The following is a 16,404-nucleotide window of genomic DNA, read 5'->3' as shown; positions in this document are numbered from 1 at the left end:
GGAAGTTAAGCTTTAAGGCCACTGTTATTATTTCTAATGGCTACATTAACTTATGTCACTTCATTTCAAACCTTGTGACAAGCTGTCAAACTGTCATTCAACTTTAACAAACCGCAAGCGAGATGTCCGATTCCGCCGGCGACAATTCAAAACCCCGAGTAATTGTTTTAGGAGGTAGATATCATTATAATTTGGCCAAAACCCTTAGAAAAGTGTTATTAATGTGTGAAAATGATTTCCCGTTGGATAACAAGTTTGTGGTTCAAAAATGTGTAACGGACTCTGTGTTAGTCATCGTCGGGGTGACTTATGAGTTTTTTACTATCCGATTACGGCTTCATAACTCACGATAGCCTAGTACTTTTACTTTGTTGAACCTTACCAAATTTCGCAAGTGTAAATCCTTAAACCTTGAAACTACAAGTAAGCCAAACTTAAAAGATACTAATTAGGTATCTTCCTTATCAGTGAAGGAAAACATGATGAGGAAACTTGCAACTCTCGGTTATCAGTAGAGTGCAAAAGATCCAGAATGTTCGAGGTGCTTCCACCTAAGTGCACCCTGCACAATACTTATACTATTGATGTTTTGCTTCAGGTTGCGGTTTCATTGGTCGCAACTTAGTGGAATACTTGATAAGCAATGAGCTGGTGAGTGGCTTGCGAGTGGTTGACAAGACTCCTCCGCAACTGGCGTTCCTAAACCCAACACATTTGAAGTGCTTCGAGGACCCTCGTGTGGAGTATCGGAGTGCAAACCTGATTAACCCAAGTGAGTCCTTTTTTATTTTTAGTTTAATTTCCAATAAGAATATAAGTTAACCTAAACTTTAATCTCTATACTTAGATATAAAAAAACTTACTCAACTCAAGATTGTCTTAAAAAATAAAAAAGTAATATTTAGGTAGATGATTTTCATAAGGATATAGTAACTGTAGGACTTTTGAGTACTGACTATAATTTGATACTTGAGTCAATATTCTAAAGCCAGTTGTTGTGCTAAATCTCCAGGGCTGTAAGTCACAAGTCTTTTAGTGAGTATAAAACTCTAGGATACTTATAAAAAAAAAAATCTAATCTAAAATTGTCTCAAAATATTAATGAGTGATTGTGATTGCCTTCAAGTACCCATTCACCCAAGCAATCATAATCACTCATTCTCAATTTCTTCTCTTCCTCATATAAATTGAACAAAAACATTATTTTATCATTGATTTTGTTAAACATAATTGCTTTAGTTAGTACTGCAGAATTGTTTTTCAATGTTGCAATATTACTGAACATAGTTCTAAATTAAGGAGTTATTCATATATATACATATTTATACTTCTCACTGATTCCTGTAACATACATTAAGCTGCGTAAACTATTTTAGGTGAAATAATAATATATTGGATGTAAGTCAACTGCTGATTGGCGCACTTTGCAGTGGCCCTGCTTTCTGAGTCCAAGGCAGTGGATTCGATTCCCACAACTGGAAAATGTTTGCGTGATGAGGATTAATGTTTTTCAATGTCTGGGTGTTTATTTATTTTAAGCTTACTTTGGGACTTCACATGCGTTTGAAAACTAGAAAATTCTAAGGCTTGCAGGTTTAGATCCCTGCAGGGCTAGCAAAGAGATAAAAGATAAAAAAAAGAAAAAAATAAAAAAAATAAAATAAAAAAAAAAGATAAAAGTTACATCCCTGAATATATCCCCTGATAAGGGATATAATTAACGTGCCCATCTGCTAAATCACTTGAACATGGAATAGGAGAAGTTTACCCCCGTTTATTAACACACATATTTTTTTTTTTTTTTAAATCAGCAATCAGTCGCGAGACTATAATCAGATGTGCTGGGTGAGTTATTGGCATTTACAGACGAGAGAGGCGTAACTCAACCGTCCGTCAATTGTCGAGCACATCAGCTTGTTTTAGGTGTTTCATACGTGGAGCTACTAATAGTGAGCTAGCAAGACGGTTGGGGTGTTTAGCTAGGCGTTCTTTGTGTTTTTTACAGAACCTGCCGATTTCCTCAAATACCGTTGGCATTTCAAAATACTGAATAATCTCGTTGTTGCGCGCGAACCAGGGAGCATCAGTGATTACCCGTAGAATTTTGTTTTGGACCCTTTGAACACACATATGTTATGGATATTATTTCCACTTGTGCGCCAGTGGTCTGAGAGTTGATAAAGCAGTGGGAGAAGATAAATTTATATCCTTTCCCCGGAGAGATAATTGTCTCCTGCCCATGCTGCATGCATGAGTTTAAGTGTATCTATGTACATCTTGTACATTGTTAAAATATATATGCATATTTAATCTAGCTTGATGCAAATGATGAGCTGAACATAAGTAACAAACAATCAAACATACTCTTTTGCATTCATATTATTATTATCTGCATACCATATACATGTCTAATATTTGTGGTCTCTATTTCTGCTTCTTTTAGGTATTAAACTTATAGTTTTACTGTATAATTTGGGTCATTTGACTCCAAAGACATAATTTTACTTATGCAACATAAGTTTTTTTTTTTTATTTTATTGTTCAAAATAAATGTAACAAATATTTTCCAACATAATTATCCATCCCCTTAGAAACTATGCGTTTATGGTGGGGTTGGCAAGTTCGCAAGTCTATATCTTTAAAAATATTCAACTACTTAATCTTAATGTAAATCATTTAGACAATCTCAATCGAACAGTGGCATTTTTTTTGAACTAGTAGCTAAAATTTCCTTAAAAATATATGTTTACCAATGTATAGTGAAAGTTATTAGAAAACAATGCATTAAACCAATCCATATAAGACTGGCAGAAGCCACAAAAAAGTTAAGTGTTAATGGATACAGCACGAAGCCTAATTAATGTGATATAACTTAATTAACATCGCACAATGAGTGCTTAATGAATTGGAAACATTATTCAAGTGCTAAGTTTTCATAGACGGCTGATTGGCGCAGTTTGCAACGACCCTGCTTTCTGAGCCCTTGGGTTCGATTCCAATTACTGGAAAATGTTTGTGTGATGAGCATGAATTTTTTTCAGTGTCTGGTTGTTTAGACATATATTCTAAGTATTTATGTATATTATTCATAAAAAAAATATTCTTCAGTCCTCTTAGTGCCCATAACACAAGCTACGCTTACTTTGGGGCTAGATGGCGATTTGTGTGTTGTCTTAGTATATTTATTTATTTATTTGAATGAATGAATGAATTCACTTTTATTGTACACCAAAGAAAAAAAGTAGTTACAGAGATATAAATACATATCAAGAGAGTACAATTTGGTGGCCTTATCGCTACATAGCCATTTCTTCCAGGCAACCAATGGCGTAAAAGGAAAAAACAGAAAAGAGGTAATTGAAGTATTCTAATTTTTATTAACTTGTGCGGCAAGAATTAGTCCACCAAACCGCACTGGGCCATGCTAGACTACGGCCTTACACCTTTCTCATTGTGAGTGAAGACCCACGCCCTGTAGTGGGCCGGTTAATTCTACGAAGTAGCTTATTTATTGAATTTGAATATTTTTTACTCATTATACTTCATTAGTAGGACAGGGTTTTACAATTCATTATTCATTGGTACGCTCATACCTTGGAGGCTTGGAGTTGGAAGGTCACTTCTGTGGGATGCAACTTGTGTCGATACCCTAGCTACATAACACATCCAGGCCACCTCGTCAATGGTGGGTGCGGCTGCTACCAGTGCCGAGCAGGCCAAGAGGCGTAAATATGAAAACCTGGATAGCAGCTTAATTTTTGTGCCTTTTGGAGTAGAGACTTTGGGACCGTGGGGTCCGGAGGCAAGAGCTCTTTTCAAAGAATTATCGAAAAGGGCTATCGAGTCTACCGGTGATCCTAAAGCGGGCAGTTACCTTGGCCAACTAATTAGTTTGGCCATCCAAAGGGGCAATGCTGCCAGCATCTTAGGAACTGTGCCTCGCTGCGGTGGTTTCGAGGACGTTTTAGATTTTATTTAGTTTTAAATAGTTTATTTCATAGTGATTGCGGTTAATGGTAACCTTTATGTATAACTAAGTTGTGGTAACTTCATTGGTTTATAATATATAAAAAAACGGCATTACTTTAATGCGTAATAGTACTGTTTACTTTACTGTTACTTTTATGAGTAGTTGGTTGCCCGGTAGAGATCGCTTTTAAGCGATAAGACCGCCTATTGTACCTTTTCTCCTTTTTTTTTCTAATGCTTGTTTTTAAATATTTCATTTAGTGTGCAATAAAGTGTAGGGGAGAGAGGGGCCACAATTAACAAAAAATATATTTTTATTTGTAGTTTATAAATTATTTAACATTTAGACTTGATTTTTTGGTTAGTAATACTTTAACTATTCAGGTATTATGAAATTATCTCAAAACAAATGTAATGGAAAAGATGGCCTTGATGAGCTTTTTCTCAAAAAAGGTAGTTGTTAATTGTTACCTCACATTTGGGGCTACAATGAACAGCCATGGGGCATGTATTAACAATAGGGTAATGGTAACATAGACTGATATTAAGATCAATAAATAATTGTACTACATTATTTTTTTATTCATGAAAGTGAATTGCATGGAACACGCTTTCTTATAAACTTACACTAACAAAATCACGAAATATCTTAACACAAACCAAAACTCAAATATGTTTAAATAATCCGACAATTTAATGTAAAATCTTTCTAAATAATTATTAATCAGTCTTTAACTCGCCATATTTTATAAAATATTTAAACTTAACTAGATAAATAACTCAAACATAATCATAGAATGAGGTGAAAAATGGAACATTTTAGTTAGTTTGAGTGAGTATTTAATGGTCTTCTTCAAACGTAACAATTTAGTATCGACTTTGGAAGATATGATATGATTAGAAAATATGTAAATACTGTGTGTAAAATACTTATTTATATATTAAAAGAGAATTTATTCGTATCATCATCTGAATTACAATTCAAACAACTGAATGATGCGATATCACCTTTGATACATGCTGCATGGGTCCTTGCAAGAGATACATTTGACCCAATGTATGACCCAAACCTTATGTATCTTTATGATAGGAGGCCCATGATACAAAAATAATCATCGTCATCATCATTGTTTTCGTCTTTATTTATATTTCCTTTACCCTTTACCTTATATTTTCTGTTTTCTTTGTTTTAGTGTTTAATAGGGATTTTTCTCTTTTTTATTTCTCCTTATATTATATTCTTCTTCTAGAGCAGTTTTTTCCGGAGTGTTGGTGAATATAGTAGACTTTTTAGCGCGTTTTCCATTAGACGAAGCTCGTGGTACAGTCTTGCACCTTTATCCATGCCTGACGTTAATGGTTTATAAGACACTTGCGTTATTACTTCAGACACGTTTAGGTATATCTTAATTTGGCAAATCGTCCTAAATTTCAGGGTTTTCCAAATTTAGCGAAATATCATCAATATTCACATCATTATTAATAGATGCTTCAGAGAATAGTACCTGTTTTTTACTAGTTTGTGCTTCATATAATTTTTAAGTGGTCCCAAACCCCTACATCGAGGGGCTGTAAGTGTTGCATCTACCCTGTTAATTCTAGCCCCCACAGCTGGGGTAGGTATTAACACGTTAATACAAGCCCCATCGATGTGTTAATTATAGCCCCAAAGCTACTTTTTAGGTATTAAAAAAGATTAAAAAAACATTGCATAAAGATATGTCAAATAAGAAACGTAGAGTTGTTTAGTATAAAACATGCTACTAGAGAAACAAAAATATAATCATAACACTTTATATTTCCAGTACAAATCAAAAAATTGTTAACCATAAAATGATCGCTACCTGCTTAAAAATATCTACGAACGCTTGTTAATACTTACCTCTGTTAATTGTAGCCCCGGCCTCCCCTATTTCATTTCATTCATTTTCATTACTTTTGTTTCCCTTGAAAAGCTAATAAATAAAAACTTTAAAAAAAATACTATGGTATTTGACAAACCTTGTTGCCCTAGAAATAAGAAGCATCAAAACGTAAACAATATTATAAAAATACTGCCTCAAGCCCTGGTTAGTAAGCTCATATCTTTAAGTACGTAGCGAGTAAATTATAAATGCAGTGTTGACTTTGGCCTCTGATAGTTTATCACAAAGGATGATTCATTTCCATATTGTTATTGCGCTACTCTTCCTGTTGTCTGTGTGCATCGCTGAAGTATATATTTACTATTCTTACTTATATTATAAATGCAAGTGCTTTTGTTTATTTGGTTGTCGTTCCTTTACGCCCTAAGTACTCGTAATTAACCAATCAACTTGGTTTTTGGCATGGCATGGAACAAAAAATTAACATAGGCCAAAATTATAAATGCAGTGTGGACTTAGGCCTTTGATACTTTATCACAAAGGACGATTCATTTCCATGTTGTTATTGCGCTACTCTTCCTGTTGTCTGTGTACATCTTCTTCTTCTCTCTGGGCAGTTTCCGCACGTAAGCGCTTCGTTTGTTGTACGTAGAAATTTCCCACTGTTGCTCGCTACTCCAGCCCAGCTCGTTCCAGAATCCCAGCATACCGCCCAGCTGAGGACTTCTGGGATAGTGGCTGGTAATCCCAGGTAGATCTCGCGTTGCTCTGTCACGCCCGTGCACTCCAGCATCACGTGCGTAGGTGTTTCATCTGCCTCCATACATGCTCTGCAAAGAGGGCTGTCGGTGACACCTACAATGGAAAGATGTCTGTTTAAGGAGCTATGCCCTGTTATGTGTACCTTCCTAAGTTTGCTTCTATTCAGGTTAGGGAAAGCTACTTTGGTTTGGTCTCTGTACATACTATCCATACTAATATTATAAATGCGAAAATCGGTTTGTTAGGTTGTCATTCCTTTACGCCCTAAATAACCAATCAACTTGGTGTTTGGCATACAGTTAGTTGAAAGGACGACAAGTAACATAGGCTACTTCTTATCCCAAAATTATAAATGCAGTGTGGACTTAGGCCTTTGTTAGTTTATCACAAAGTTGATTCATTTCCATGTTGTTATTGCGTTACTCTTCCTGTTTTCTGTGTGAAGTATATAATATCCTTACTAATATTCAAATTTAAATTCAAAAACAAACTCTTCATCTTTATATATATATATATATGTTTATAAACGATTCCAACAAGCATTGTGCAGGGCGGTACGATCGGGCGCCATTGTTCGGCGCAGGCGGCGCCTGAATACAAATAATCATATCGTCTATGTGACTAAAATACTTATTTGTTTTTAATTCTTATTTTTCCATCCCTCTATGTCGAGTTTTGATTTATTTATGTCGAAACCTCTTTAGCCATCTTGGCACTAGCCATCTTGGTAAGATTCTTGATACTAGCAAAACTTATGGTTTTGCGTCACAGACATGAAATATGTTAATGTGAAGTGTTGTGCCGTACAGTCAGCTTTATAGTAACATATTAAATCAATGATGCCAGACCTAGACCGATAGACGCCACGGCTAGCATGGGAAACAATTTCTCCACGGGGAAAGGACAAAAGTACAAAATGTTTTTGTTCTCCCACAGTTTTATCCAATCTCCAAGCTATGCGCACGGGTTGGAATAATAACCAAGAAATAAACGTGTAATATGAAACAGGAAACTTCTCCTTTATCTATATATCTCAGTGGCGTGCATCTCATAGATGCAAATAAGCAGTGCATACCCTGACCTCAGGGCCTCTCAGACCATAAGGACGACTTAAAATTGAAAAATTGAAAAAAAATTAAACAATTTATAGAAAACTATAAAAGCGCCATCTAGTTAAAACCGGCCGCACTTCTATGTAAATCAATGGACAAGTCCCGTGTCATGGTTTAGAACTAAAATAGACAAACTGCATAATATTTCGACTATATTTTAATTTTTAGTTGTAAACAGTATTCCTAAATAAAAAGTAACGCTTTAAATATAATTTAAATCTCATAAAATTAGCTGGGGTTTTCACGATTAAGTATCCATTGCCGGGCAAATCGTTTATTAATATAATTGTTCGAATTAATGCGCCGCGCCGCCGCGGTCTCCATAGAAGCACGGCTATTGAATGCATCTGTCGTTACTTGTGTGCACCAGCACACAAGGAAGTTCTGGTGTGTAGTGATATAATCGCGTGCGTGCTTACACAATATTTGGCTCTTTCTATGTGTGCGAGTTTTCCAGGTTTCCAGTATAGGGGTTTCGCTTGTGTGCAAATCTTAAAAGCACTGCTTACGGAAATTTGAAATCCAAATGTATGCTTTGTTTTTTTATAAGCACAAGTAATTTGCTTTGTTTGTTATTGTTTTAAACGGCAATAATTCTTTTTTGTAGTTAAAAAATTTATCAATGAATTTTATTACATTCAAGATCTTTAGAAATTTATAAGTACCTAATTTGTTCAAAAAGTATATTAAAATATCCAAATTAAAAGTTGCCGAATTATGTTAAATAAATTATTAACGTATACCAGGTGTCATTGGTAACTGATGAAGTAATATTCTTCAAATGACAACTTTTAATAGCATTTGTGTACTAAGAAAATATTACGGACATATTTTGACTATGATATTCTCATTATCGCTGGCGATCGCTCAGCGCCATTATTGTTTACCTTTTACCTTCTGTCATAACAACTTATATTCACCGAATTAGAATTAGGTAATTACTGTTTTTTTCGTTTGCTGTACGGTTGTTTGTAAATAGTTACAATTATTATTGTTAACATGACAGTGTACTGTTTGTAAATGATTGTGAGGAATATTCTTAGTGTAAGAAAGTTCTTATATTCGGCGTGTGATCTGATGGTTCAGTGTGCTCAGGTAAGTTTAGAGCTAATTCTTAACTAACGTTTAATTGAGATTATTCGTAAAGGAAGGAATGCACCTACAAGGAGCGGCACGTAAAAAGAGCTCTGACTGACTTACAGAAACAGGCGAATAGCAGTGATCACTGTTTTGTTTCATTACTTATTTATAATAATACCTATGTTTGTTTATTGTTTACACTAAAAAACATTATTTAATGTAATTGCCGCAATGGCAGACAATTTTAAAAACTCGCTAGTCGGTCGTCTCAGAGCTTACTATACCTACTGGAAATAGGAGATGATGAGAAGATCTACATGGGTATCACAAACAATGTTAGGTTAGGTACCTACTCACAAATAAAATTATACAGTAACATCAAAATAGCATGTTCAGTACCTATTTTTTTTTATGCATACCCTGACCGAAAACCCTATGCACGCCACTGATATATCTGTACTTTGACAGATGGGACAGACAATTTTATCCTTTGTAAAAGAAACCCCATATTCATATCTTACATCGTTTCATCGTGTAAGTATCTAATTACAACATGGCACAATATGAGCTCAAACATCAATCTATCTGAACCTATATCACACTGTTAATTAACTACAAAGAGATAACTTCTTCAGTCTTCTCTTGCAAATCAATGATAGTAGATTGACAGGAGTTGTTTTCAGCATCATGCGCCACCGCACTGGAGCCGAACGGGAAGCCATGGGACCTGGTGGCCAACTGCGCGGGGGAGACGCGCGGGGGCCAGACGGAGGCGGTGTACGCGGAGGGTATCGTCACACTGAGCGTTAACGTCGCCAAGCAATGCGCGACGCTCGGTGTGCGACTATTTGAAATATCCAGCGGGCATATGTATAGCAGTGATAAGGTATGCCAACATTTTTGTCGATCTTCTGGCACAGCGGTCAGCGGTGTGGTTTTATAATTGGGGGGTCCTGTATTTGATCCCCGGCAGGAGAAATTGGGAAACTTCCAACAAATTTAACATTCCGGTACGTTTCCGTTTAGAAACCGCAGGGTTAGGTTATATATAGGTTAGCCTGCTACCATCTCATCTTGCAACCAAGCGCAATAAACTTATAGATGAATAAAAAGTTGCACAAATGTGCTGCCCGATGCCAATCATAAAATATATACTGTTTTTCTATTCTTGACGATTTCTACAAGCTTAACACAGACTGCAAGCTTCGTTTCGGAATGTTCCAAAATGTAAGTCTATAGTTTCATACACTTCCGCTAAGAAACCCCTGCTTCTTAACATTATCTTATGCTCCTCTCCTGCCCGCGACGTCTACGGTAGACAGGCTTTGCTAGCGCGCCGGTACTCCCAATGAGTATACAAACAAGTTGAGTCAAAATAATATTTCTGACATAAATTTTGATTTTAGCCCCAGAAAGAAGATTGTCCCATAGAGCCGTGGACCGTGGAGGGTCGTATGAAGAGCCGCGTGGAACAGGAATTCAAGATAATGAAGGAAGAACTAAACTACACCATTATAAGGCCAGCTATTGTCTATGGTGTTGGAGATAGAAGAAGTTTAAGTAAGTGTATATTACAAAATAAACATGTTGCTGTAATTAATTCCCGTTAACGTAGCAAATTACGGGATAAGTATAGATATGGCTGCATCAAAAAAGTGATTAATAGTATAATTATAAACCTAGAGTTTTTTACCTTTAATATTTTAACGCATTAACCGGGAACGAAATAAATAAATCGTTTTCTCTGTAAACATTAATGGTATCTACCATACCATTAATGTTTACAGAGAATAGACATAGCTGTTGCCCGCGTTCTTTGTCCAAAGTCAAAGTCAAAGTCAAATATTTCTTTATTCAAATAGGCACATAGATGGCACTTTTGATGCGTTATTATATACAAAATGTGTACATTGCAGTGAGTAGTGATGGCGATAACTACAATCGTAAACTTAAAACTAAAGCTATGAGGGTTCCAATCGCGCCCTGGTCTAAGAAGAAGCCCACAACAAACTTAGCCGGGTGTTCTTTTTGTTATCACCACCACATTGTCATTAGAAAATATTTAAGAAGCAACCTGGTTAGAGCAATTGTTTACACCCAAGCTTTTTTATCGTTTACGTAATCCTTTATACTATAATAGTCCCGTCACGAATCCCATGGGAACGGTTTGTTTGAAGGCACAAAAATTATATTCCCCGAAAAGGAATATAATTAACGTGTCCATCTGTTAAAGCACGGGAACATGGAATAGGAGAAGTTTAATCCCGTTTATTATAGCACATATATTGTTTGCATATTATTTCCAGTTTTGTGTATGTACTATGAAATATTCAATTTAATACTAAACACAAATTAGCTTAAAGAAGCATGGTAGAGTATAGTTCCCCTCGGTGAACTATAAACAGCCTGGCCTTGCGATGTTGCGTATGATTTTAGAATTCCGCCCCCTCACTATATAGAAGGTCATAGAAAAAAGCGAAAAAACTCCCTAGCTTTAATAATAATCATTTGTCGATATAAAATGGATATCTTTAGCGGAGGGTAGCAAATCATTGCAAAATGCATTTTACTTTCTGATGCAAAACGAATGATAATATTATAATTTTAAAAACGTTTATGTACATAACGGCTGTCTGGCGCAGTCAGCAGCGACTCTGCTTTCTGAGTCCAAGGCTGTGGGTTCGATTTCCCACAACTGGAAAATGTTTGTGTGATGAGCATGAATGTTTTTCAGTGTCTGGGTGTTTATCTGTATATCATCAGTTTTTTTATCAGTAGTCAGTTTCGTCAGTACTTTGAGGCTAAATGTGGAAGTGTGTATTGTCGTAGTATATTTATTTATCTTATATAAAAAGTTTTTCGGTTTTTATTTTTATTAATCTCACTAGATTTAATTTAAGTGTATGGTTCTCGCTCCAGAGACGGGCGATAATAACTGCGACTCAGTCTTGCACTATAGCAGTATTATAGAATTTGGGTTTTATGATACACATTACCTTATGTTTGCCTTATTTTGTACTATTTTTGATTTGCTGTGTAACTGTTAATTGAAATAAACTTATTATTATTATTATTATTATATAAAGCTGAATAGTTTTTTTGTTTACTTGAACGCGATGATCTCATAAAGTACTGGTCCGATTTTAAAAATTCTTGCAGTCTTTTATCGAGCCCATGTATCGAGGAAGGTTATATATATATATATATTATATAAATCACTAGCTGTTGCCCGCGACTTCGTCTGCGTTTGATTTTGTTTTTTGATGTGGCATTAAATTTAGTTGTAGATCTAAAAATTTTAAAGTATTCGGTATCGCTAAGCCTTAAATGAGTAAAATAAATCCGCTGAGGAGTTATGTCCTCTATCTCAACCACAGTTTGGGCAAAAATAAAAACGTATTATAACCTCTATAGTACATAAATAATTATTTAAATCGGTTATAATTTTTCGGAGTTATGGTGTAAAATCGTCAAACACTCATGCCCTCTCCCAAAGGAACCGAGCTTAATGTCGGGTTAAAAGTATCCTATATTACTTCTAACACTTCCAAGAATATGTGTACCTACACAGTTTCATGAGGATCGGTTAAGTAGTTTTTGCGTGAAAGCGTAACAAACAAACTTACATTGACATTTATAATATTAGTAGGGATAAGTAGGGATTAAGCTTAGACCAATAGGAGCATTGCACAATTTAAAATATATTAAAATCAGGATTTTTTATGTGTTATCAAAGCTTCCGCTTCGTGCGCTGCGGTTAAAGTTTCGACATAATCAAGTATGACATATTGTGTTGTTCCCCTTTAAAAGTTCTAAAAAAAGTCTGCGACAGTTAACTTATACGCGGACGAAGACGCGAGTGACCGCAAGTATTATTACATAATTTAAACCCCCAAGGCCCCAGAATCGTTATCTTCCACACGGGTGTATCTAGCCTGGTACTATTTTATTCCAGCACCTCGCCTGCTATACGGTGGCATATACAAGCATTTGGGGGAAACTATGAAACTCCTGTGGACGGCCGACCTCAAAATGAACACTGTGCATGTTAAGGACGTCTGCCGAGCCATATGGACCCTGGGCTTGAAGCCGGACGCGAGGGGCCAGGTATACAACGTGGTGGATGAAGCCAGCAGTAACCAGGGTAGCCTCGCAGAGCTGGTTGCTGAAATATTCAAGATTAACCACGACTATTATGGCACTACTATATCCACTTTGGCCAAGGTAAGCCGTAAGCATAGTTATCTATTCGTCTGCGTTTGATTTTGTTTTTTGATGTAGAATAAAATTTAGTTGTAGTTCTAAAAAAAATTACAGGGCTCAGTATCGCTAAGCCTTAAATTAGGGGTTTGTTGCTTTTAGCTGAGGAGTTCTGTCCTTTAACCACAGTTTGGGCAAAATTAAACACATATTATAAACCTCTATAGTACAAAAATAATTATTTAAATCGGTTATAATTGGTCAGAGCTATGGAGTAAAATCGTCAAACACCTTTATCCCCTCTGCCAAAGGAACCGAGCTTAATGTCGGAATAAAAAGTATCCTATATTACTTCCAACACTTCCAATAATACGTGTACAAAGTTTCATGAGGATCGGTTAAGTCGTTTTTGCGTGATAGCGTAACAAACAAACTTACATTGACATTTATAATATTAGTAGGGATGATGACACTTGCAGAACGACATAGCGTCCGTGGCGGAGGAGGCCAACGACAAGCACCTCACGGCGTGGGCGGACATCTGCCGCAAGTACGCGCTCGAGCACACGCCGCTCGAGCCCAGCGCGGGCGCAGAGCTTCTGCTGAACAAACAGCTGTGCCTCGACGGCTCCAAGCTCAGGGCGGTCATGCAGATGGACGTACCCAAACCTACCACCGAGAAACTTCTAGAGGTGAGTGTAACAGTGTTACCTCATAGACTTAGCATATTAATAAATTAATAAATATATTACGACACTACACACATCGCCATCTAGCCCCAAAGTAAGCGTAGCTTGTGTTATGGGTACTAAGATGACTGTTGAATATTTTTTATAAATAAAATACATAAATACTTAGAATATACATATAAACACCCAGACACTGAAAAACATTCATGCTCATCACACGAACATTTTCCAGTTGTGGGAATCGAACCCACGGCCTTGGACTCAGAAAGCAGGATCGCTGCAAACTGCGCCAATCGGCCGTCAATCTGCGCCAGTCGGCATATAAGTTTTAGGAGCGCTTATTTAATAACTGAAATTACAATTTTGTATACGTGTAGAAGTCATCTGTGGGATTGAGTATATGCTTTTATAATATGATTGCTAATGAATAGTCGGATGGGACGACAGCTCCAGCGCGACCGGAAAGAGTGCAGGTGTTGGACCGACAATTTAAACGTGCTCTCCGTGGCACGGGTTCATCGCTTATTGTATTTTTTTTTCATTTGTGGAACGAATTTGTTATGCTTTATATTTTCATAATGCAATATCTGACCTACCAAAGTTTAAAGAATATGTTAAAACACATTTATTACAGCGAGGTAATAAATGTGATGTAACACAATTGATGAATTTCAATTTCATGGTTGCTTGGAAGCATCCGGCTCCGCTTTCATCTCTCACAAGATAAAAAAATGAATGTCAAAATGTAAAATGTAAATAGCTGATTTTGGAAAAGCTAATTTTTTTATAGAAACCGCTGAATTTCTTGCCGGCTTTTTCTTAGTAGAATCTACCGTCCGAACCGGTGCTAGAGTCACTACAAACAGACTGACTGGACGTTTCAAAAGTGTAAATAAATGAATTTTGATTTTATTGCAGGTACTTCAAGACTACGCTTCCATGAATCTCTTCCCGAAGGAGCTTCTCCTATGACCACTTTAAGTACCAATTAGAAGTAAATGTCGCTTAAAAAGTGTTTATATGTATACCGCGCTATTTTCACCACCTTGTGTACCACAGTTTAGCGATCATACGGAGCGGATTCTGGATGAAATTCAAGTCTTAACTACGCATGGATCTCATATTGCAACATTTCTAGTGTATTACCGAGGTGGCGATTCAATAATTTTTTTCGATGCGAATCGAGTTCAAGGTCACATTTAGACTAGGTATATAAGAGAGAAAAGAAAAAGCAAATAGAAGGAAAAAGATAGCTATAGCGTGTATATCTAATACAATCTGTTAGTTTTTTGCGTGAAACGTAGAATTGTAACGTGACAATGATTTTATAAGAGTTAATTTACGAAGTTTAACTTATATAATGGTGCTGGTGACGAAATTTAAATTTTTACGATTTTATTTTTGATTACCGAAAAGAGGTCTTGCAACATTTAAGTTTGCGAACGTAGTTATTATAATCATCTCACTAACATGTTAAAATTTTTGTATATTATGAAAAGTGCATTCTTTGGTGCTATTTTAATAACGAAATATTAGATGTGATATTATAGCGTTGCCAAACTGTATTCTTTCTAAACTGTGGTGTGAAATGAGCTTATTGTTATTAAAGACAATGACGTAAAAAATTTAACGAAATTATTTTAATCTTATCTTTTTACCTTCTGAAGTAAAGCTAACGGCAAACGTTACTAAACTTAATATGGACAAAGAGTTGCCTTGACGGGAAAACATGAATGCTCTGTGTATCTTTCCTATGTATTTTTCACTGCTGTCGTATTGTTCTTGTGACGTCATTCTCACAACCAAGAAACCTTTAGTCTTTCATCACAAGTTATCGATAAGCACATCGCAATCTTGCCCTAAACTAAGCATCGCTTGTGTTATGGGTGCTAAGATGACTGATGAATACTTTTTATGAATAATATACATAAATACATATAATGTACAGATAAACACCCAGACACTTAAAAACATTCATGTTCATCACACAACGTTTTTCCAGTTGTGAGAATCGAACATACAGCCTTGAATTCAGAACGCAGGATCACTGCCCACTTCGCCAATCGGCCGTCTAAATCGCGTACGCGAGCCGTCTTCTTCTTTCATCTATGGTAAAACGTTCCTATTTTCAATGTAACCAGTATATTAGCTCGGACACATTCAGTTCCGTCAGAACATTCTTTACTGTGTCTGAGACTTATCTGTGAAACGGCCATAATTTTTACTGAACGAAATAAGATACAGCCCTAAAATCACGTGATTTCTGTAACTTTATTAGGTACGCGTCGTATAGCGTAAGTACTATGCTCGTGTCAGTCTTTTATCTTCAATAGGGCTGTCGTAAATAACGTTTTGATTTCGGTTGTATGGAAAAATAACATGCTTCTTTTGATTTAATACTTTAACAGGGTGATTCCTTATGAAATATACTTATGCACCCTGCAACAGTATTTCGTCATTGCGTTACACGCTGTATACTTACAGCGTGTAAACGTTTACCTCCATCTGGTGCGTACTACGTAGGAGCTTCGTTAGAGTTCCTAGGCACGCAGCATCACGTACCGTTGGCTTTACTTTAGAATATTTGTATGACCTGTACAATTTATTTAACATTTATAAATGCGAAAAATAGCGTCTTATGTTATGAAAAACTAAATTGAAATTATAAAATAAATAGACAATCGTCCAGGGTGTTAAAATAATGATAATAATACGAAAGGATTGTGC

The 16,404-nt window shown here is 36.1% G+C and overlaps 1 protein-coding gene across 1 annotated transcript; it reads left to right on the top strand.

Annotated features, from left to right (window-relative positions):
* The first annotated feature begins 99 nt into the window (after positions 1 to 99).
* LOC120626712 lies at positions 100 to 15,057 on the top strand. The gene is made up of 7 exons (XM_039894345.1): positions 100 to 174; positions 599 to 772; positions 9,472 to 9,674; positions 10,195 to 10,348; positions 12,744 to 13,012; positions 13,468 to 13,680; positions 14,596 to 15,057. Exons 1-7 carry the CDS (start codon positions 123 to 125, stop codon positions 14,647 to 14,649), a joined length of 1,119 nt encoding a protein of 372 aa, XP_039750279.1. The 5' UTR covers positions 100 to 122; the 3' UTR covers positions 14,650 to 15,057.
* Positions 15,058 to 16,404: the final 1,347 nt, after the last annotated feature.

The sequence above is a fragment of the Pararge aegeria genome, chromosome 10 (assembly GCF_905163445.1).
Source record: "Pararge aegeria chromosome 10, ilParAegt1.1, whole genome shotgun sequence".
Lineage (NCBI taxonomy): Eukaryota > Metazoa > Arthropoda > Insecta > Lepidoptera > Nymphalidae > Pararge > Pararge aegeria.
This window is presented reverse-complemented; position numbering and strand designations above follow the sequence as displayed.